This window comes from Coenobita brevimanus, chromosome 103 (assembly GCF_032717465.1).
Source record: "Coenobita brevimanus isolate Jiangsu-jjx chromosome 103, ASM3271746v2, whole genome shotgun sequence".
Classification (NCBI taxonomy): Eukaryota; Metazoa; Arthropoda; class Malacostraca; order Decapoda; family Coenobitidae; genus Coenobita; species Coenobita brevimanus.
This window is the reverse complement of record NC_137056.1, coordinates 16451031-16474303: the sequence shown is the minus strand read 5'-3', so window position 1 is coordinate 16474303 and position 23273 is coordinate 16451031. Positions and strand designations below refer to the sequence as shown.

The 23273-nt window shown below is 42.2% G+C and overlaps 1 protein-coding gene across 2 annotated transcripts in view; it reads left to right on the top strand.

Moving 5' to 3' along the window:
* Window positions 1-23273, top strand: part of PIG-Q (phosphatidylinositol glycan anchor biosynthesis class Q) — a 220288-nt gene that overhangs the window by 163921 nt on the left and 33094 nt on the right. For both annotated transcript variants that reach the window (XM_080284910.1, XM_080284909.1), the window contains one exon: window positions 4-208. In XM_080284910.1, coding sequence (XP_080141036.1) covers window positions 4-208 — 205 coding nt within the window. The remainder of the gene's footprint in view (window positions 1-3; window positions 209-23273) is intronic.

The following is a 23273-nucleotide window of genomic DNA, read 5'->3' as shown; positions in this document are numbered from 1 at the left end:
CAGGATACACATGCTGCAAATCTCAGTGTTGGGGTCACAGTGGCGAGCATTCCGTGGCCGCAAGTGGAATCCATTGAAGCAGCGTGTAGATGGGCAGGAGGGAATCAGCAGTGTTGGTACCTTGGGTCGTGTTTTGACCCCAGTCCTCTTCACCCTGGCTCTCTTTCTCCTCCCCACCACCTCAGTCTATTACCTGGTTTTTGTCACAGTAAGTATGTGTCCATACTATGGAGACATTATAAAATTAATGACAGGTTTTTTGTTATCTTAATCCATTCAGTTCTATTTATTCTCGCAACCTCCTGCTGATTTATTCACCTTAGCAGAGATTTATTGCTATGAAGGGTAAATTAAGGCTGCTTTATGTATTATATCCCTTCAGGTTTGAATAGCCTCTTTTGATCTGAACAAGTGTCAGGAAATAGTAAGAACTAATGCAGTAAGAGGTATGTCATCAGAATTGTTTCATTTCGTTTATAAAGTCTCCAACATGCTTGCATGCGTCGGTCTTGGTCGCCTAATGGCAGTCTCGGCAGCCTTCCTCTTCAGAATGTTACCCCTCGGCCCCCCCATTCGAGTACAGTACAATCCCAGCTATCCGGTATCCAGACAAACGGAATACTCAGAACAACGGGAAAATTCAAAGGCTGGTAAAAATGTCAGTAAGTTATAACTGTGCACCAATTTGAATGGACCGCCAAACCGCCGTTTCATTGTGTCACGCGAGGCTGGGTGAAATCAGACAAAGTGAGGTGAAGGCATTTCCAGCTAATGTAAATCCTTAGCAAATCCTCTTAACCACCCCTCCTCTCCCCCTCTTTCCTCTACTTGAATTCAGTCATCCTCCACACCCTCTAAAAATCACCAGTCTGCATTTTGCCACCAGACAGTAAACAAGCTCTCTTGCTATTGTGTTCCTCTGATAGACGGTAATTTGTACACTCCAAAATGCCTAAAGTGCAAACTAAACGTAAGCGTATCGTGCTTACCTTGAAACAGAAGCTGGACATATGCAACAGACTTGAAAAAGGCGAACATTATAAAACACTAATGGCTGAATATAAATGTTAATAGGAATGAAAGTTTACTTTGTTGGAAGAAAAATAAATAAATAATATGCCTGCATTTTATACGTACATCATTTAATTTATTTTCTGCAAAACAGCTGAGTGGCGGGTGAGGGGTAGAGTGATGGAGGTCAGGTGGGGAAGAAGAAGAACAGTCGGAAACGTAAACAAACTCACGTGGGGGCACAGGTGTCGTGATAATTCTACAGTGCAGTCTTAACACATCATCAGTTCACTAATAAATGTTCAAGCTTTTATTTCTTTATTTTATTTTTCAATTTTTATGAGTACAGTACATATAATAAATACAGTAATTTGGTAAACAATGGACTGGTGCAATCTGCAGTACTGCATATTGCTAGACATTGCACGCACGTGCGTTATGACCATGGTGTGTGTTTACAAGGCAGTTTTTCAGGCGGAATCTTTTAGTGTAACCCCTAATGTGACTGGTGAGTACCTGAACTGTATTTACTGCTGTGATAGCCTTTGTATAGATTTGACTTGAAAATCAGAAATACGGGAAAAATCTGTAACCGGGAAGGTAAATTCCCCAGGCCACCCGGTTAACTGGGATTGTACTGTATATCTAGCTGATTTTTTTTGCAAGTTCCCCCGTCGCCACCACTAGTTGTGCAAGTTTTCTGTTAATGTTCATCTTTGCCGTTTATTATCTTCTTAGACCTCTTAACCCCTAGAGTCTGCAAATCGCCAGGCCTGACTGTCACCCCAGCTGCAAAAAGGCATTGATTTTTCAACTTTCACCAAGGTAACATTTTCTCACCGATTTGAAGAGCTTGAATTTACACCCCTAAAAATGCCAATCTCAGTCCCATAGGCTGAATGATTACCGCACAATCAACCGTCAAATACAGTAATCCCTCATTTATCCCGACATAATAGAGCCAAAGGCATGTCCGGGTAGTGGCAACATCCGGATAGGGAACATTGTTCCCCTACCATACCCAGACGCTAGCCAGACCCACCTCCATCATATACCTAACCTATTTGTACAGAGCCTGTGCTTAATTTGGCAGTGTGTTCTGGTCATTCAGGCATATTTAGACATCAAAACACACATAGGAGTGTCCAGAGTAATGCTAAACACCAAGAGAACCATGCAGAAAAAACACTGAAAATAGAAAAACACCCTGCCTAAACACTACTGTACGTACAGTACCCCTCCTTATTTGACAGTGTTTTCCAAGCTTCTGCCATATTTTGACATCAAGAAATACATATTATTATCCAGAGTAATTTTCAACACCAAGGAAACCATGCAAAAAAAACACTGAAAACCAAAATACACCCTGCCTATACATCACTGCATGTACAGTACCCCTCCTGATTTTGGCACAGTTTTCAGGTCATTCTGCCATATTTAGACATCCTTACACACATAAGAATATCCAGAATAATGCTAAACACCAAGAAAACCATGAAAAAAAAAAAAAATTAAAACCAAAAAACACCTGACCTATACACTACTGTATATACAGTACCTCTCCTAATTTTGGCAGTTTTTCAGTTATTCTGCCATACTGAGACATCAAAACACACATAGGATTATCCATATTAATGCTAAACATCATGAAAACAATGCATAAACAACAAAAATCCATAAGAAAAGCTGATGATGGTTAAAAAAATCTCCTGTCTGTGATGAGTGATTGCTCCCGGGGCCCAAAAACATTTCCACGGCCAAATATGCCACCAGAAATTGGTTATATTGGTATAAATGGTATACCATCATCTTTGCTGGTGTTCATACTATAAGATAAGCTAATAAAGAGACATAAAACTGTCAAATAAAAGTACAAAAACTCAGCAAGAATAAAATGTTCAGGAGGAAAATTTACCTTCTATAACATCCCACCATCCTAGTGCAAAATTTTGCCAGCACCTTGCAGGAATTAAACATATGTCTAGATGCAGAATTTCGGTAGCTTTCTCTTGGTCGCTGCAGAATATTGATACGACCACTAGCAGTCAAAGAAATCACACAAGAAATTGAAAACTGAGTCACTGTTATCACTATGGAGGAGGGTAAGGACTGAGGGAGTGAGCGGAGAGCCAGGAGGGTTTGAAGGAGGGATGGGAGGGAGGGAGAAGTGAGGCTGTGGGCAAGATTCTTCCCGTTCTGTTAACAGGCGCTTTTACCGTACATTTACACATGGCTTGTGGTCTGTTAGATGCCAAGTGCCCATGAGGAAACACAACTCACAGTGACAAGGGGGATTTTCAACCTTCGGTGGAGAGGCAGATGGCCACTGTTGCCGAACATGTACTTGTGGCTGGTGGTCTGTGTTCGATGGAGGTGGCATTTGGGAAAGACTTAGCCCCTGTGGACGCGCGATATTAAGCATTCGATGAGGAATGCTTTTGGACGTTTTGACACGACTTGCGGGTTACAGTCGTAAGTAATCCCTCTAATATCCGAACATCCCCACTAACCGGACATAATCATCCCGGGATCCAATATTCCCAAAATGGTCCGAAAACCACAAAAAATTCGGGGAGGGGGGGGGGGAGAAATTTTTCCCGCCCGTAATTTGAACTTGGTGCACGGGGCACGGGACAGCTTTGTTGTGGCATGTCATTCCTCCGACGTCCGATAGAGCGCCCCTGCATCCTCCTCACTTTCCGCCTGTCTCTCGCCGCGAGTGCACGCTTGTCGTCATGGCTGTCTACGTGCTTGCTTTTGTGGTGGTGCCTTATCCGCTGCAGGCACTCCTGCTGCTCTCGTGTCTCTTATTAGTGTGTGTGATGATGGCCCCACCGCCTGAGAAGAGGAAGAGAGTGGTGTTGACTCTGGAGAAGAAAAGGGAGATATCGGAGAAAGTACAGGTAAGCCCTTAATTCATGCGAGGGTTATGTTCCCAGACCCTTCACGTATGTGGTAAATTTGCTTATATGTTCTGCCCTTGTGTGCACATAATTACGCATGTCTACTAAGTATATTACATCTGAATAATACTGTTTATGCACTACATACACCTTATAAACTAGCATAAAGTAAGAAAAACAACAAAAATTTAAGAAATTTAACACTGAAACCTGACAAGCACAGGTGTAGATGGAGACACTTCAGCAGTCTGGTGCACAAGCTCTCACTGCTTCCCATATGCTACATTCTGCTTTCTTTATTGTCCAAACAGTTGACTCATTCACCCCAAACACACGGTTCCAAGCCAGTTCACAGGCATAGGTGGAGACACTTCAGCACAGTCTGGAGCACTAGTCCTCACTGCCTCCCGTATGCTACGTTCTGCTTTCTTTATTGTAAGAACAGTTGACTCACCCCAAACACACGGTTCCAAGACAATTCACCACGAAGTCAATTCACCATCAAAACATGGATGATTTCCTGTCATTCTATAAATATACTTATTATTGATTAATTAATACTTTAATAACAAATTTTCAGGGGGATTTTATAACTCATATAAGTAAAAAACTAGTGTACTGTACTTGCTAAATAAACTGGTATGTAAATAAACGGAGGGGAATCGTCCTGACAGAGAATTGTCGCCAACATTCCTTCCTTAAGTTTGTCCAACACTTTAACTTTCTCTGTCAGCAACATCACTTTATTAGTCCGTTTTGGTGTGTTACCACATGCATCACTAGCACTACGCTTAGGCCCCATGTTGGCAGACAAGGCAAGCAGTCACTGGAAGGCAGAAAAATAAGCCACAAATAACGATTCGCGAGTCACGCATGGTTCGACCGTCGGATTCAAACTGACTTGACTGTGTGGTGCGTGGTAGACCGACCTCCCACACACACACACACACACACACACATATATGTATGCACACGTGCAGCAGGTAGGCATTTTTATAATTTATTTATTTCTCTTGTATATTAAAATTATTTATTTGAATACTATAAGTTTATGTTTTACAGTAATTATTGTACGAAAAATTCGTGGATAACCGAAATCGCGTGAAAAAAGTTTGCTTGAATTAAGGGCTTACCTGTAGATGCGGGGTGGTCTTCTTCCTGCATCCTCCGCGAGTTCAACCTGGCCCGATCTACTTTGTTCGATATCAAGAGATCATGAGACAAACTCATGCAGTACACGGCTGATTTCTCGTCGAAAAGCAAACGCAACGTGGAGAGGAAGGTGATGTTTACTCCTAAGTTTGCTGAAGTTGACCACTCCACGTTGATTTGGTATCGACAGCAATGTGCTGCTGGTGTGATGGTACGTGGTACGGAGCTGAAGGCTGCTGCTGAGAAGTTCGCCAGACTTCACGACGCCCTAGACTTCAAGGCATCTGAGGGTTGGCTCTTCGCGTTCAAGTTAGCGCATGGCCTTACCAACCGTAAAGCTCATGGCGAAGCTTTGGACGCTAACGAGGATGGAGTTGATGAGTTTCGGCACAAGGTGAAGGGCTTGATCGACAGGGAGGGCCTCACTCTCGGTCAAGTCTACAGTGCTGACGAAACTGGTTTATTCTATCGCTCTTTGCCAACGAACACTGTAGCCGAGGAGACGGAGAAGCATGTACCTGGCCGCAAGCTCTCCAAGGAACAGATATCTGCTTTGTGTTGTGCCAATGCTAACGGCATGCACCGGCTTAAGCCTGTTATTGTTGGCCGTGCAAAGCAGCCTCAGTGTCTTCGTGGGGTGATGGATGTCCTTCCTGTTGTCTGGTACCATTCTTTGAAGGCATGGTTTACAGCCCAGATCTTCAAAGACTGGTTCCACTGCCACTTCGTCAAGGAGATCATACATTACCAGACGAAGACACTGGGAATCCCGCGCGACCAGGTAAAGGCCCTCCTTCTCCTTGACAATGCACCTGCCCACCCTTGCGACAAGGACTTGGTGGCTGAGAATGGCCGGATTAGGTGCATGTTTCTGCCACCTATTACGACTGCTCTCATCCAACCAATGGTCCAAGGAGTGATTGTGGCAACAAAGCGCCTATACCGAAAGAAGTTCCTGGACGAGGTAATGGTTGTTCTCGAGGACGAGGACGAACGCAGGGAGGGACGGGACACGTGAGGTCAGTGGACTTTGGAAAACCTTCGCCGCTACAACATCAAGTCTGCAGTCTACAACTGGACCAGTGCATGGAAGGAAGTCCTTGTCAAGACTCTAGAAAATGGTTGGTCTCGTGTGCTTCTCGGAACGGATGTGGAGTATGATTTCCTAGGTTTTGACGTGGATGACTTCCATGCACGTCTACGTACGCATGGCGACGATGTTGATGTAGACGATGTGCATGACTGGTTGGATGACGACAAGGGCGATCTTGGGTATCAGACCCTGTCTGATATCGAGATCACATCTTCAGTTGCAGGTGTCAGTACCCAGCTTGAAGATTCTGACGAGGACGGCGACGATGATGCGGACTCCTCTCAGCATGACACTACTCCAGCCATCCCCAAGCTGAGCGCACTCCGGGAACACCTATAGTTCATTCTCGACTACCTGGAACACCCGGACTGCGACAGGGAGATGGGGCCCTTGGGACTTGTGGAGGAAGTGCGTGCTTTCAGGCAGCACATCATCAATTGTCAGAATCGTCGTTCCTTGCGTCAATCAACGATTGACAGTTTTTTCAGGCCTGTTACCCCCGCTGTGCCCAGCCCTGGCTTCACTCCGTTGCCTCCCCAAGACAGGCCCTCATGCTCCGAGCCACAGCCCAGCACATCAGCCACGGTGGAGTCACCGCTCCATGTGAGTTTGCATCTATCTTCTGAGTCGTCTGCAGTGGGTACGCCTTCACCACAACCCAGCGACGCACCCCTAGGTCACCTGCCAGTGATACTCTTGGACTCTGACAGTGATTAAACAGCAAGAACTTCTCCACTAGACCACATGGGAATTTACAGTGTTGTGCAGTGAAAAAAAACAGTGCGTTGTGTTAAGGATTTACAGTTGTGAGTGAAAAGACAATCTTCGAACTAAATTTAACGTAAATAGACTTGTTTGTTTTTGCTTTAGAAAATGGTTAGAAGAGTGGGAAATGTTAAAGTGCAGAGTGCAACACTTAGTAAGTTACAGTGGAGCATAAGTTAGACAAGAGTGCGCACTGTGAAGAGAACAGACTTCTGAGTGCGATTGACTAAGTTCAGTGCAAGACTTCGTGAACAGTGTACTGCAAGTGCTTCAGGAAATCCTTCTTACTGTCAGAGTCCGAAAGGAGGCGGTTATTCATCGAGATGGCCATGGACTTGCTGTAAGTGGGCAGAATGTTTCATACTGTAATTTTTCCATACTATACTTACCTCAAACACCTCATTTCACTCTTTAATGTCCTTTATTGGTGTGAATAGGGTGTTAGGAGCTATGCATGTGCAGTAGGAAGGTATTTTTCTGAGTTAGGCTAGGTTAGGGTCTATACCAGTCCAGGAGCCAGGGACTTGTTAGTCCCCAGAATGTTGAATATTGTATGAACCTACCTCAAAAACCTCATTTTATGCTTCTTTTCCATTTATTTCAGTCTTTCATGTGCCTTATTGGTGTGATTTGGGTCTTAAATAGGTGCTATGCATGTCCAGAGGGAGTTGTATAGGTGTTTCTCTGCGTTAGGGTCCATAAGTTCATGTCCATAAGCTGGGGCCCAATATCCGGACAGGACCACTATCTGGACCTGCCTATGGCTTTATTACGTCGGATATTGGAGGGATTACTGTACTTGGGTGCTGGAGGTTAATTGGGAGGGATTGGACGAGCGTGTGACTTTGACCATTCGGTACAGAAGCGGATGGACATTTTAGCTCTGATCGCGGGTTACAGACTACTTCCCGCTCAGGCTCGAGCCCAGCGGCCACGATTACCAAATGTTTCAACACGTCAGCTGGCCAGCAAAAGTTCTCACGGACTTTTGCATCTGGATAATAGCAAGTAAATTCAGATAATGGTTTAATGGAGCGAAGGTCCATAATCTGGATAAGGAACACGTCCAGATACTAAGCATCCGGATAAATGAGGGAGTACAGTATATATATATATATATATATATATATATATATATATATATATATATATATATATATATATATATATATATACATATACACACACACACACAGTAATCCCTGTATTATCTGATGCAATAGAACCAAAGGCATATCCGGAAAGTGGGTCCCTGGCTCCTGGACTGGTACTTAACGACCCTAACCCAGCCTAACTTTGAAAGCCACCTAAATAACTCCCTACCGGACATGCATAGCACCTATATAAACCTATTTAAGACCCTATTCACACAAATAATGGCCATAAAGCATGAAATAAATGAAAAGGAACCAAAGAATGAGGAATTAGAAGTGACTGTTCCTCAGCCAGGGTAATTACTGCACATCTGTGGCTGCCTTTTCTAAGGATTTGGCAGTGGTGAAAATGCTCTTGAAGCACGTACAGTAATCCAGTGTTGTGCTGCAATTAATTCTTTGCACTGTGAGTTATAATTGTTTAACACTGTACATTGTTCTTAACTGCACCACGCCAGTTTCAACCACCAATTTGCACTCCACAGTTGATCCTTTGCACTCTAAGTTCTAATTTCCTAACACTGCACAACACTGTAAATTCCTGTGTGGTCTAGTGGCGAGGTATTGCAGTTTATTCACTGTTTATTCACAAAAAACGAGCACGTGTGGCTTCCATTGCAATAAGCATCTACTCACGATCGAAGTTAGGCAGTAACTGTTGGAGTGTTGGTGACGGGGAAACAGAGTTGCCAGATCGCAATGGCTACATTACCAAACTCCTCAATTTTGATTACTAAATTTAATTTTTCATTACCAAACTCGTAAAGCTAGCATTTATTCATCGCTAATTATATATATGAGTGGAAATACATGTAATCACTCTCCTTATAATTAACAGCATGTTGATTATTTTCATGCTATGTAGGCTAGGAGATTAATCAGAGAGAGCAAACAATCCACCATCTACATCCTGTGTATCCTCATACATGTGAAAAATCCGTTTGGTAATGCATTATTCTGATTTCATTACCAAATGAATTTTTCATTACCAAATTGGCCCACATTTGGTAATGAAAAACACCAAATGGCAACTCTGACAGGGAAGGGGGGAGGGGGGAGGAAGGAAGGGGTGAATGGGCCATGGTGTAAACCAGCTGTTCAGTGCCGCGTGGCAATTGCAAATTACGGGTGGCAAAAAATTAGGATTTGGGTGGGATTTTTTTCTTTTTTTGACCATTTTTGGATTCCTCAGGTCCAGGCCTACAATGTCTGGTAAGTTGGGTGTCCCGAAAGTGGGTGTCCGGATAGTACAGGGATTACTGTATATATATATATATATATATATATATATATATATACAGTATATATATCATCATCATCATCAGCCGTTTGAGTATCCATTGCAGGACCGGCCTATCCCGACTGAAGTGGAGACGATACAGCCAGTGTTTCTCTACCAAGTGGCTTAGGCTGTCTGGTAGAGATTGTATGTAGGGTGAGAAGTGCTTGTATGTGTAATTGTAGTGTTGGAGTGGCTTTGGATGTGTGTGTAGTCTGTGAACCAAGGGTACTTGGCCCGTGCAAGCCGACTGGGTGCAAGCATACTTTATAGTAAACGACAGTGGTTCAACCACAGCACACCTTGTGTCTGCCAATGCAGTACGTGGCCGGGTGAACACTCCCAAAGTTTATTACCCTGGCGGGACACGAACCCTGGTTCACCTGTGTACGAAACCCACACTCTGCCCCTGTACCACAGAGGCTCCATATATATATATATATACAAATATACACACAGTGAAACCTCACTATATCGGACTAATTGGGGCACAAGCCAGTCCGAAAAAAGCCAGTCCGATAAAAGCAACATCTGGACTTCCTCCTCCTTATTATGCAAAGAGAAGCACTTGTCATTCATGCATTTATTCTAGTCTCTCTCTCTCTCTCTCTCTCTCTCTCTCACTGGGCACTTCCATTTTACTTCACATATTTTTTGTCTTCCTCGTCACCTTCATCTTCACCTTCCCATTCATTTAGCCTTTGTTTTCAGTTCACTTTGACATTCACATTCACTTTCATATTCAGTTCCTTGCTCACTTTCACCTTCATCTTCACACTTACTTTCACTATCACTCATTTTGAATTTCCATTTCACCTTCACTTGCAATACTACTTTCATGTTTACCTTTAGAATTACTTTCACTCACCTTCACTTTCACCCTCCCTTTTACTTTCACATTCCCCTTCACCTTCACTCACCTTCACTTTCATTTTCACCTCTCTACCTTCACCTTCACTTCCAGGTTCACCTTCACTTTCACCTTCACCTTCACTTTCACCTTCACCTTCACCTTCACGTTCACCTTCACTTTCATTTTCACCTCTTTCACCTTCACCTTCGCTTTCACTTTCACCTTCATCTTGACTTTCACTTTCAGCTTCACCTTCACTTTTACATTCATTTTCACCTTCACTTTCATCTTAACCATCACTTTCACATTCACCTTCATTTTCACCCAAACTTTCACCTCACCTTCACCTTCACTTTCACTTTTGATTTCATTTTCACCTTCACTTTCACAATCACTTTCACCTTCCACCTTCACTTTCGACCATTTCCATCTTCACTTTCACCTTCTCCTTCACCATTTTCACATTCACTTTTACTTTCACCTTCACACTACCTTCACTGACCTTCATTTATAAATTCACTTTCGCCTCTCTCTCTCCTGAAGAGAGAGAGAGAGAGAGAGAGAGAGGAGGGACCAATGTTATGCCTATCTCCCTCATTTGTGTAAGGGAAAGGGGACGCCACTTTTTATTCCTGTATTTATTCCCTCTCTCTCTCACTGTTGACTCTGACATTCACATTCACTTCCATGCTCTTTCACCTTCACCTTTACACTCATTTTCATGATTACTTTAATTTTCATTTTCAATTTCACCTTCACCTCTCTCTCTCTCTCTCTCTCTCTCTCATCTCAGGGAGGAAGAGAAGAATTGGATGAGGAGAGAGGGAGGAGGGACCGATGTTATGGTATCTCCTCCGTTTGTCTGTTTATTCATTATTCCAAGAGGTGGACTGCTTCTGGCTTTATCGGACTTTTTCTGATGCATAAGAAATTTGTCCAGTTGGCTCCTCGAGTCCGATAAAAGCAAATTCTGCTATATTGAAGTCCGTTATAACGAGGTTATACTGTGTATATATATATATATATATATATATATATATATATATATATATATATATATATATATATATATATATATACTGTGGTAGGTGGGGGCGCTCACCATCCACTCACTCGATGTAGTGCTGCTGTTGGGTGTCTGCCCTTTCCTTTCCTCCATCCTTCTTTCCTTCCATCCCCTTCTGTCTCTCTTTCCTTCATTGTTTCCTTGTCCTTTTGCGTGTAGGTGACTTTACACTCCCTCTTCTGTCTTTCTTTCCTTCATTCTTTCCTCCTCCTGCCTGTGGGTGACTCTACACTGAGTGACAAGCCAAATGGTTTCCTGTACACCAGGAAACCATTTACTACGCTGGGTGGTAACCATATAACCAGATTTTGGCGCCTGGTGGTTTAGTGGGTAATTATTGCAATTGAGCTGGTGAAGGTTTATATCCAAGGAGTGGTTGGGATTGATTGCTCATGTAATGCCACTCAGGGCTGAGTGAGGCTGGTCACTCTCATCTTGAATGTCGGGACCAACTGCCAAGCCCTGGGCTCCTAAGCTCCTCATGGGGCAATGTGGGATTGGATGATGGATTGATGGATATCTATCTATCTATCTGTCTGTCTGTCTATCTATGTCGTTCTGTGTGTCTAATCTATCTGTCTATCTATCTATATATATATATATATATATATATATATATATATATATATATATATAAACAGTAACCTCTCAACTAACGCGAGTTTAAAAAACATGTTTTCGATTTAACACGAGCAAATATTTAAGGAGATATGTTTAACTAACAAGGGTTTCTCGATTTAACATGACTTTACACGTACATGATGGTTTCAAATTAGCCGTGCGCATCTTGGACAGGCCCGAGCTGATTGACCGTGTGTGGCAGTTTATGCATAAATACAATTTTTTATTTGCCTGTTGCTTAAACTGGTTTTATTCAAACTATAATATTCAAAAATGAAGTTTGGCCCCATTCTGAGCAATTTGGCTCATTTTCGGACAAAATTTGGCCAGGAAAGTGATGGCAGATCTAAATTGTTACAAGTTCATGCTGCAAAACAGAAAGAAGAAAACCACACAGACTAAGGTAGAGCAGTTCTTTATGAAGAATGCAGAAAACTTAAGGGAGTTATCTTCATCACCAGTAGCACAGTAGTCAGAGGAAGAGGAAGAAGAAGGACAGCAGAGCGAGGAGGGACAACAAATTTAGGGTGGGGAGCAGCGGGAGGTGGGGGAGAGGGGTGAGGAGGGATAGCAGCAGACGACGAGTGATGCATAGATGAAGTGAGGCTGTGTGTTGTTATTGTTTTTGACCTACTTACTGTAACGAAACTGTTTGCTTTTACTGTAGTATTTTTATGACCTACTAATGTATTAATAACGTTGAGGAACTTTCACAATGCCGTGAATGAAGCAGAATTGAAAGAAAATCCACATAAAAAATGAAAACAGTATGTATTTGGGGAGACGTAAACAATGCTTTGGCCCAACTAGGGCTCAAATGTTGTTTATTTCTCCCCAAATATACTGTTTTTGTTTTTTACATGGATTTTCTTTCAAATTGATATTGTTGCTTTTAAGTTTAGAGTAGCATAACTCCCCAAATGGGTAGACTTTCCCAGAGTCAAGGAACTTAACCCCCAATATTACCATTGTTTCTTATGGGAAAATTGTTAATGCGTTTTTAACTAATTTGACCTCTCCAGGAACCTAACCCTCACGTTATTTGAGAGTACATGCGTGTAATGTGTGTTTCTCAAACATTTAGATGCCTGTGTTGTGTCTGGGATAGATTAATACTTCTCTGTCACTTGCCAAATTGTGTGGGGCTGTGATATAATTCTAATGTGTTGTGATTGAAATATATACTTCCACAATGGATTTACCTGGTTTGTCAAAAAAAAAATCAGGTTGTCACAGCTTTTATCATACCTGGTAGTGTGGTATCAGTGCCTGACTTCTATCTAAGAGCTCCAGGGTTCGATTCCCAGTCAGGAGCATGCAAGTATATACATACATATATATATATATATATACAGTAATCCCTCTACTTTCTGGACGCCCACTTTCCGGACATCCCCACTAACCGGACATAATCGTCCCGGGATCCAATATTCCCAAAATGGTCCGAAAACTGCCAAAAATTCGAAAAAAAAAAAAAAAAATTTCCCGCCCGTAATTTGAACTTGGCGCGCGGGGCGCGGGACAGCTTTGTTGTGGCATGTCATTCCTCCGACGTCTGCTAGAGGGCCCCTGCATCCTACCCACTTTCCGCCTGTCTCGTCGTGAGTGAATGCTCGTCGTCATGGCTGCCCACGTGCTCGCTTTTGTGGTGGTGCCTTACCTGCTGCAGGCACTCCTGCTGCTCTCGTGCCTCTCCTTCGTGTGTGTGATGATGGCCCCCACCGCCTGAGAAGAGGAAGAGAGTGGTATTGACTCTGGAGAAGAAGCGGGAGATATTGGAGAAAGTAGATGCAGGATGGTCTTCTTCACGCATCCTCCGTGAGTTTAACCTGGCCCGATCTACTTTGTTTGATATTAAGAGATCCCGAGACAAACTCATGCAGTACACGGCTGACTTCTCGTCGAAAAGCAAATGCAATTTCGAGAGGAAGATGATGTTTACTCCCAAGTTTGCTGAAGTCAACCGCTCCACGTTGATTTGGTATTGACAGCAACGTGCTGCTGGTGTGATGGTACGTGGTATGGAGCTGAAGGCTACTGCTGAGAAGTTCGCCAGGCTTCACGACGCCCTAGACTTCAAGGCATCCGAGGGTTGGCTCTTCGCGTTTAAGTTATGGCATGGCCTTACCAACCGTAAGTCTCATGGCGAAGCTTTGGACGCTAACGAGCATGTAGTAGAGGAGTTTCGGCACAAGGTGAAGGGCTTGATCGACAGGGAGGGCCTCACTCTCAGTCAAGTCTTCAACTCTGACGAAACTGGTTTATTCTATCGCTCTTTGCCAACGAACACTCTAGCCAAGGAGACGGAGAAGCGTGTACCTGGCCGCAAGCTTTCCAAGGAACGGATATCTACTTTGTGTTGTGCCAGTGCTAACGGTATGCACCGGCTTCAAAGACTGGTTCCACCGCCACTTCGTCAAGGAGGTCACACATTACCAGACGGAGACACTGGGAATCCCACGCGACCAGGTAAAGGCCCTTCTTCTCCTTGACAGTGCACCTGCCCACCCATGTGACAAGTACTTGGTGGCTGAGAATGGCCAGATTAGGTGCATGTTTCTGCCATACGACTGCTCTCATCCAACCAATGGACCAAGGAGTGATTGTGGCAACGAAGCGCCTATACCAATGGAAGTTCCTGGACGAGGTGATGGTTGTTCTCGAGGACGAGGACGAGCACAGGGAGGGACGGGACACCCGAGGCCAGCGGACTTCGGAAAACCTTCGCCACTACAACATCAAGTCTGCTATTTACAACTGGGCCAGTGCGTGGAAGGAAGTCCCTGTCAAGACTCTAGAGTCTAGAAAATGGTTGGTCTCGTCTGCTTCTCAGAACGGATGCGGAGTACGATTTCCTAGGTTTTGACGTGGATGACTTCCATGCACGTCTGCGTGCACACGGCGATGATGTTGATGTGGACGAAGTGCGTGAGTGGTTGGATGACGACGGGGGCGATCTTGGGTATCAGACCCTGTCTGATATCGAGATCGCATCTTCAGTTGCAGGTGTCAGTATCCAGCTTGAAGATTCCGACAAGGACAGCGATGATGATGCGAACTCCTCTCAGCATGACACAACTCTAGCCATCCCCAAGCTGAGTGCACTCCGGGAACACCTAGAGTTCGTTCTGGACTACCTGGAACACTGGGATTACGACAGGGAGATGGGGCCCTTGGGACTTGTGGAGGAAGTGCATGCTTTCAGGCAGCTGATCATAAATCGTCAGAATCGTCGTTCCTTGCGTCAGTCAATGATTGATAGCTTTTTCAGGCCCATGACCCCCACTGTGCCCAGCCCTGGCTCCACTCCGTTGCCTCCCCAAGACAGGCCCTCATGCTCCGAGCCACAGCCCAGCACATCAGCCACGGTGGAGTCACCGCTTGACGTGAGTTTGCATCTATCTTCAGAGTCGTCTGCAGTGGGTACGCCATCACCACGACCCAGCGACGCACCCCTAGGTCACCTCCCAGCGATACTCTCAGACTCTGACAGTGATTAAACGGCAAGAACTTCTCCACTAGACCACATGGGAATTTAGTGTTGTGCAGTGAAAGAAAAACAGTGCATACAGTATTGCAAAGAATGTAGAAATTTGAGTGAAAAGACAAAATTTGTGGACTAAATGTAATGTAAATACACTTGTGATTTGTTCTGAAATTGGTTTTATGAGTGGAAAGACGTAAAGTGCAGAGTGCAACACTTATTAAGTTACAGTGGAGCATAAGTAAGTAAAGAGTGCGCAGTATGAAGAGAATGGACTTCTGAGTGTTAATGACTAAGTTCAGTGCAAGATTTCATGAACAGTGTACTGCAAGTGCTTCAGGAAATCCTTCTTACTGTCAGAGTCTGAGAGGAGGCGGTTATTCATCGAGATGGCCATGGACTTGCTGTAAGTAGACAGAATGTTTCATACTGTACTCTACTCTATTTTCCATACTATACTTACCTCAAACACCTCATTTCACTCTTTTATGTCCCTTATTGGTGTGAATATGTTGTGTCTTAGGTGCTATGCATGTGCAGTAGGGAGGTGTTTTTCTGAGTTAGGCTAGGTTAGGGTCCATAACTACCAGTCCAGAAGCCAGGGACTTGTAAGTACCCAGAATGTTGAATATTGTATGAACCTACCTCAGAAACCTCATTTTATGCTTCTTTTGCATTTATTTTAATCTTTTATGTCCCTTATTGGTGTGATTTGGGTCTTAAATAGGTGCTATGCATGTCCAGAGGGAGTTGTATAGGTGTTTTTCTGAGTTAGGGTCCATAAGTACAAGTCCAGGAGGCTGGTGCCCACTATCCGGACATGCCTACGGTTCTATTACGTCGGATAGTGGAGGGATTACTTATATATATATATATATATATATATATATATAAAATATATACAGTATATATATATATATATATATATATATATATATATATACACACAGTCAAGTACCTATGGCACGGACTTCCATGATGCGGTTTTCTGTGACACTGCAAGGTGCCAGAACAAAAAAAAAAACACACACACACACACACACATAAAATTCATATGGCATGGTGGCACGGCAATGTTTGAAACGCCTGGGCAAATTCCCCTGGTGGTCGGCATGCATCCCTGTATGTAAACAAAGAAGATGGCGACCACTTCAGCTCCATACTACAAGTGCTCCAACTGTGGACTTTTTGCTCTCATGGGGAGGTTAAATTTCACCACATTCATTGTGTTAACCCTCTCGCGCACGCATAAGTTTTATAAGTTGTACGGGACACGATTTAACCTCCCGGCCGCCAGGCAAGCCTGCCCGTGCGCTGCTGAAAACACGTATTCGTCATCCAAACCTCAGTATACTGCCATGAAACCTACATCATCTTATTCATCGAAGTTTGTTCTAGCCAATAAGCACACACACACAAAAAAATATCACGAATAAAAGTACATTCGGCCGGTGTGAATAAACATTTCGGAACGTCAGTCTCACTTCCCAGCATCACAATTCAAATGTTTTCCATCATAACGAATAATGTTATTAGATATATTGATAGAGAATTTCATCAGCTTTCTATTGAACTTTGTCCGGTTGTGATACAATCTGTAATTTTCAAGAAAATAGCCAAAAACTGAAAGTCATTAAAAAAAAAAATTGTGTTCAGGGAGCTCTACCACAAATGTTTTCTTGTACACCTAATGTTTTTATTTCATAATATTGTGTAGATTTTCATGAGCTTTCTCATGGTACTAGCAAATTTTTGATAGGCCTAATAGTTTCCGAGTAAATCGCTAAAAAACTGCTGGGTACTCACGGCCATGCTGCACTTTCATCATGCGCACAGAACAACTGCTATATTCCTCCCTACGTAACAACAAGTTTATATTAGAGATATTACATTGTTATGTCCAATAAGTTCATAGAATTCACTGATCTTTATCATGGATCTTACAGGAAATCGATATGTCCAATAATTTTTGAGTAATTGGACGACAAAGTTAGAATACTCCTCCAAGCGCTCTTATCGCAAGTGAGAAAAAAAACACTGTCTTTCCCTGCCCTTACCTAAAAAATATGCTCCCAAAGGCTTATATTTTGGTGATGAAGGTACGTAGAAATCAATGATCTTTATCATGGTTATTACGGGAAATTGATACGTCCAGTAGTTTCCAAGTAATTGGACGACAAATTTAGAATACTCCTCCAAGTGCTGCCTAGTTTTACCGCAAGCGAGAAAAAGAACACTCTCTCCCCCCGCCTTTACCTAAAGAATATGCTCCCAAAGCCTTTTTTTTTTTTTTTTTATGTACAGACTAAAATCTCCAAGGGTTGTTTTTATAGTGCTATACCCTACTGGACATGACCATTACTCTTTTTCCTAGTTACTGATAATGAAGCTGTACTTTGTCATGTAATGGCTATTTGTGTGAAAAATATAGGGGTATTGAAATAGGTCAATATACAAAACAACAAAATTTGGAAAACTTACTTCCTCAGCAGTGTTGAGCTGCTTGCAGGACCTTGTGGAGTTTGAAGATGAGGAGTTATATAGTGTGTGTGTGTCTGTGGAGGTGTGAGTGTGTCTGTAGAGGTATAGTTGTGTGTGTGTGTGTGTGTGTGTGTGTGTGTGTGTTTGTGTGTTCTTACCTACCTAATTGCTCTTACCTAATTGTATCTTTACAGGAATGATTCAAGCTCGTACTGTCCTGTGTCTTAAACCATATTTATCGTACATATCCTTAAATTTGTGAAGTGTTTTGGCACACAATATATCATTCGGTAGTGCATTCCATTGATCAATTGCTCTGTTTGGGAAACTGAATTTCCTTATGTCTTTATCACCTCTCTTCTTATGCAGTTTTCTGCAGTGTCCTCTTGCTGATGCTTCCCCATATGTTAAGTAATCTATCTATCTATCTATCTATCTGTTGCCAGACACCTCAATCCCATTTGGGGTGGCCACAAACAAATCGCCTCCAAGTCGCCCTGTCCCCTGCCATTTCACTGCCCTGCTCCCAACTCACACCCTCCTCTCTCATATACCTCTCCACCCCATCCCTCCATCTCATCCTTGGCCTCCCCCTCCCTCTTCCCCCCTCCACCTCACTCACATACACTCTCTTCGTCAGTCTTTCACCCTCCATCCTCTCCACATGACCAAACCACCTCAGTGTGTTCCTCATAACGCTTCCTATCACATCCACATCCACACCACAACGGTCCTTTATATCCTCATTTGTCAGCCTGTCTCTCCATGTGACTCCACAGGCTCCTCTTAAATAACTCATTTCCACTGCTCTCACTCTTGACTTGTGTCCTTCCAACAACGTCCAAGCTTCACTTCCATACGTTAGAGTTGGTATCACAATACTGTCATGTAGTAACTTTTTCACTTCCATGCTCACTTCCCTGTTTCTTATCACTGATTTCAAAGAACCAGCAACCTTTCTTCCCTGCTGTACCCTTTCAAGCACTTCACCCTCCAAACCTCCATCCTTACTCATCACACTACCCAGGTACTTAAACGTACTCACATTTTCCAATTCCTCACCATCCAACCTCGCTGTACATTCACTGACTTCACCTCTTTCAAAGACCATCACTTTACTCTTCCCTACATTCACCTTTAGATTCCGTTTCTTACACACTCTCCCAAACTCATCCACCAGGCCTTGCAGCTCCCCTTCGTCTTCACTCAACAACACAGTATCATCTGCAAACAACAGTACAGGGAGTTTCCAAACACTATCCTCTCTCACCAGGGCCACTCCAACATCCACTACCCTACCTTGTACCTCTTTTATTACCCCATCCATGTACAGACTGAACAACCATGGAGACATGACACATCCCTGTTTCAACCCAACTTTCAAAGAGAAAAATTCACTTAGTTCACCATCCACACGCACTGCAGCCTTCGCACCATCGTACATACTCTTCACAGCATTCAACAACTTCCCATCTACTCCATATATTCTTAACACTTTCCACAATCCTTGTCTATCCACCCTGTCATATGCTTTCTCCAAATCCATGAAAGCCACATACAACTTCTTTCCCTTCTCTAGAAACTTTTCCACTAAAGATCTAAGAATGAATATCTGATCTACACAACCTGTTCCCTTCCTAAAGCCTCCCTGTTCTTCTCCAACTAATTTCTCTGTTCTTTCTCTAACTCTGTCAATAAGTATCCTACCATACACTTTTCCTATTATACTAAGAAGACAGATGCCCCTGTGATTACCACACACTCCTTTTTCCCCTTTTCTTTTGTACAAAGGAATAATTATATCTGACTTCCAATCCTCCGGGACTCTACCTTCCTCCCAGGCCAATCTGCACATCTTCCACATCCATTCTACTACTATCTCTCCCCCATGCTTTAGGATTTCACCACACACTCCATCAATTCCTGGGGCTTTCCCCAATTTTACTTTCTTCATTGCTTCCAGAACTTCTATCCTAATGATTTCTTCCTGTCTTCTCACCTCCCTCCTTCTCCCAGCCATTCCCCAGCCACTTATACTCGCATTACTTCCATCCTTTATGTTCAACAATTCCTTAAAGTGTTCTCTCCATCTGCTCACTTTTTCTCCCTTCTCCACTAGTAATCTACCATTTTTATCTTTCACTCCCCTGCTAACTTCACTTCCACCCTGTCTTACTCTTTTTACCTCTTTCCAGAACATTTTCTTACAGTCCCTTCACTTTACACTCAAATTCCTTCCAAATTCCTCATCCACTCTCTTCTTACTCTCTCTTACTAATCTTTTCACCTCTCTCTTTCTTTCTACATATAACTCTCCCTTCCGCCTCTCAACTTCTTCCACGCCACTATTTCTCATCCATTCATTGTATGCTTTCCTCTTTTGTGCCACTGCCTGTCTCACCTCTTCATTCCACCATGCTGTTCCTTGCACCCCCCTCCGTCTTCTCTTCCTTCCACACACCACATCACGTGCTGCACTTATTTCTTCTGTAAATATCCTACACACACCTTCCACGTCTCCCATCTGCTCCAATTCATATTTGCCCAATCGTTCCTCCACTTCTCTCTTATACTCTGCCTTTTTCTCATCCTCTTGTAACCTTTCCACTCTCCTTCCCTGATATGCATTTATATAGCATTATCATGTCACCTCTTTTCCTTCTCTCCTGTAGTGTTAGTAGATTCAGTTTATTTAGTCTTTCTTCGTAGCTTAGATCCCTTAAGCTTGGTATCCATCTTGTAGTGGCCCTTTCAACTTTTTCAATCTTGTCTATGTGTTTTTTGAGATGAGGACTCCAAACTACAGATGCATACTCCAGGGTTGGTCTGATGAATGATGTTATTATCCTTCTTAGCATGTCTTCATTTATGTATGTGCATGCTATTCTCATATTTGCAAGCAGTGTATACATGTTCCGTACCTTCTCACTGATGTGGTCAGCCGGAGATAGTCTGTTATTGATAATCACACCTAGGTCCTTCTCTCTTTCTGATGTGCGTAGGGTTTTATTTCCTAACGTATAATCCCAATCAGGTCTTTTTCCACTTTTACCAAACTTGATTACATGACACTTGTCCACATTGAATTCCATTTGCCATGTATTACTCCATTCATGAAGTTTATTTAATTCTTCTTGTAGCTCTTTACAAGAGTCTGTGTTAGTAATTCTCCTTTGTATTTTTGCATCATCTGCAAACATATTTAAATAGCTTTCATTTCCAGTGTTACTGTTTATATCATTTATTTACACTAAAAACATGATTGGTGCCAGCACTGAACCCTGTGGTACTCCACTAGTCACTTCTTTCCATGGTGAGTAGTTTCCCCTTAATACTGTTCTCATTTCTCTTTTTATGAGAAAATCTTGCATCCAACAAAACAGTTTGCCCCGAATTCCTCCTTGATTGTACAGTTTCCATAAAAGTCATTGGTGTGGTACTGTGTCAAATACTTTCTTGAAATCTAAATAGAAACTGTCCACCCATCCTTCTCTTTCCTGTATTGTGTCTGTTACTCTATCATAGTAGCTCAACAGATTAGTAACACATGATTTTCCTTTTCTGAAACCAAACTGTCTTTCTTTTATCATACTGTGTTCTTCTAGATGATTTACTCAAGCTTTTCTTATAAGTTTTCTAATACCTTGCTTACAACACTGGTCAGTGATACTGGACGGTAGTTGAGTGGATTTTGTCTATTCCCTTTCTTGAATAAGGGGACAATATTTGCTTTCTTCCAAATATCAGGTAGTTTACCTTGACTCAAGGATTTCTTGAAAATTAAAAATAATGGTTTACGTAACTCCTTTGCACATTCTCGTAGTACCCAACATGAAATTTCATCAGGACCACTTGCTTTTCCTCTGTCTAATTTACTTAACTCTTCCTATATTACTTTTTCTGATATTTGTATATCTGGTAGTATGTGTGGACATGCATGTTCCACATAGTCCCTCTCAAAATTTTTTTCTTCTGTAAAAATTAATTGGAAATTCTTATTCAGTGCTTCACAAATATCTTTCTCTTGTGTATAGGTGATTCCCTCGTCCGTAATGGATTGTATTATATCTTTTACTTTAGTTTTGCTTCTGATGTAGCTGTAAAATAGCTTTGGTTGATCACTACTTTTATTTATTATATCCTACTCAAACTGTTTTGGGGCTTCCCTCCTTATTCTTGTATAATCGTTTCTTGCCTGTTTGTAATTATTATATGCCCTTTCACTATTGTGTCTTCTGTATCTATTCCACAACAAATCTCTTCTTTCTTTTGATTTTTACATTCTTTATTGAACCATTTCTGTATTTTCTTATCTGCTTCTTTGTGCTGTAGGATGTACTTCTGGACTCCTATTTCATAAAATTCACAGAATTTTTTATATACAGCATTTAAATCTTGTCCTCTAAGCTCATTTTCCCAGTCAACTTCTAAGAAATACTTCTTTAGGTCTTGATAATTTCCCTTTTTAAGTTAGGCTCTTTTTGTAACTTTCATTGCTGTTAACTATGTCATATGCTATCCTGAAGTTGTAATTTAGTACTGCATGATCGCTTTTGCCGAGTGGAGGGTGATATCTGTCAATATCATTTTCTTGCCTAGGAAATATGAGATCTAGTATTGAATGTATATCGAGTCCTCTTTTTCTGGTGGTTTCCCTCACATGTTGCGTTAGGAAAAACTCTTGCACGAGATCCAGGAGCTTTTGGTCCCAACAGCTTTCTTGGCTTATTATATCTAGAGTATTCCAATTTATATTTGTATTAAAATCTCCAATTAGTATAATTCTTTCCAATTTCTCTTCCATTTTATGTAGTAATGCTCTTAAACTCTGAATCGTACTATCTGCCAGGTCCTCATATTCGTCTCTTTCCCATGTGTTTGATCTGGGTGGCATGTACAAATTGGCTACAATTACTTTCCCTTCAGATGTATTGATCTCTACTGCAATCAGTTCTACTTGTGATGGTATATCTAGTTTTGTTTCATTGACTTTTAGATTTTTCTTAGTTAATATTATAATTCCTCCTCCTTTTTTTAAGTTTCTGTCTCTTCTCCATATATTGTATTCCTCTAAGTTTAGTATGTCATTGGATATCCTTGGTGTTAATTTTGTTTCAGTTAGGCATTTTATATGTGGTTCATTTTCTCTGACATAATCATTCATCTCTAGTAATTTAGATACCAATCCATCCACATTTGAGTACATCAACTTTATCACCTTGTTTATGTACTTGTCATGGCTTGGTTATACTACCTTCCTCCTTTTTATTCCCTCCTGTTTGTGTACCACTTTCGTACCTGCAATCCTATTACTTTGTAAAAAAATGTGTTCTTCTCCTCTTCTGATCTTCCCTCATTTTTTGTTTTTGCTTCCTCCGTCTTCTCTTTCAATTATTCCAGTTCCTCTTGTG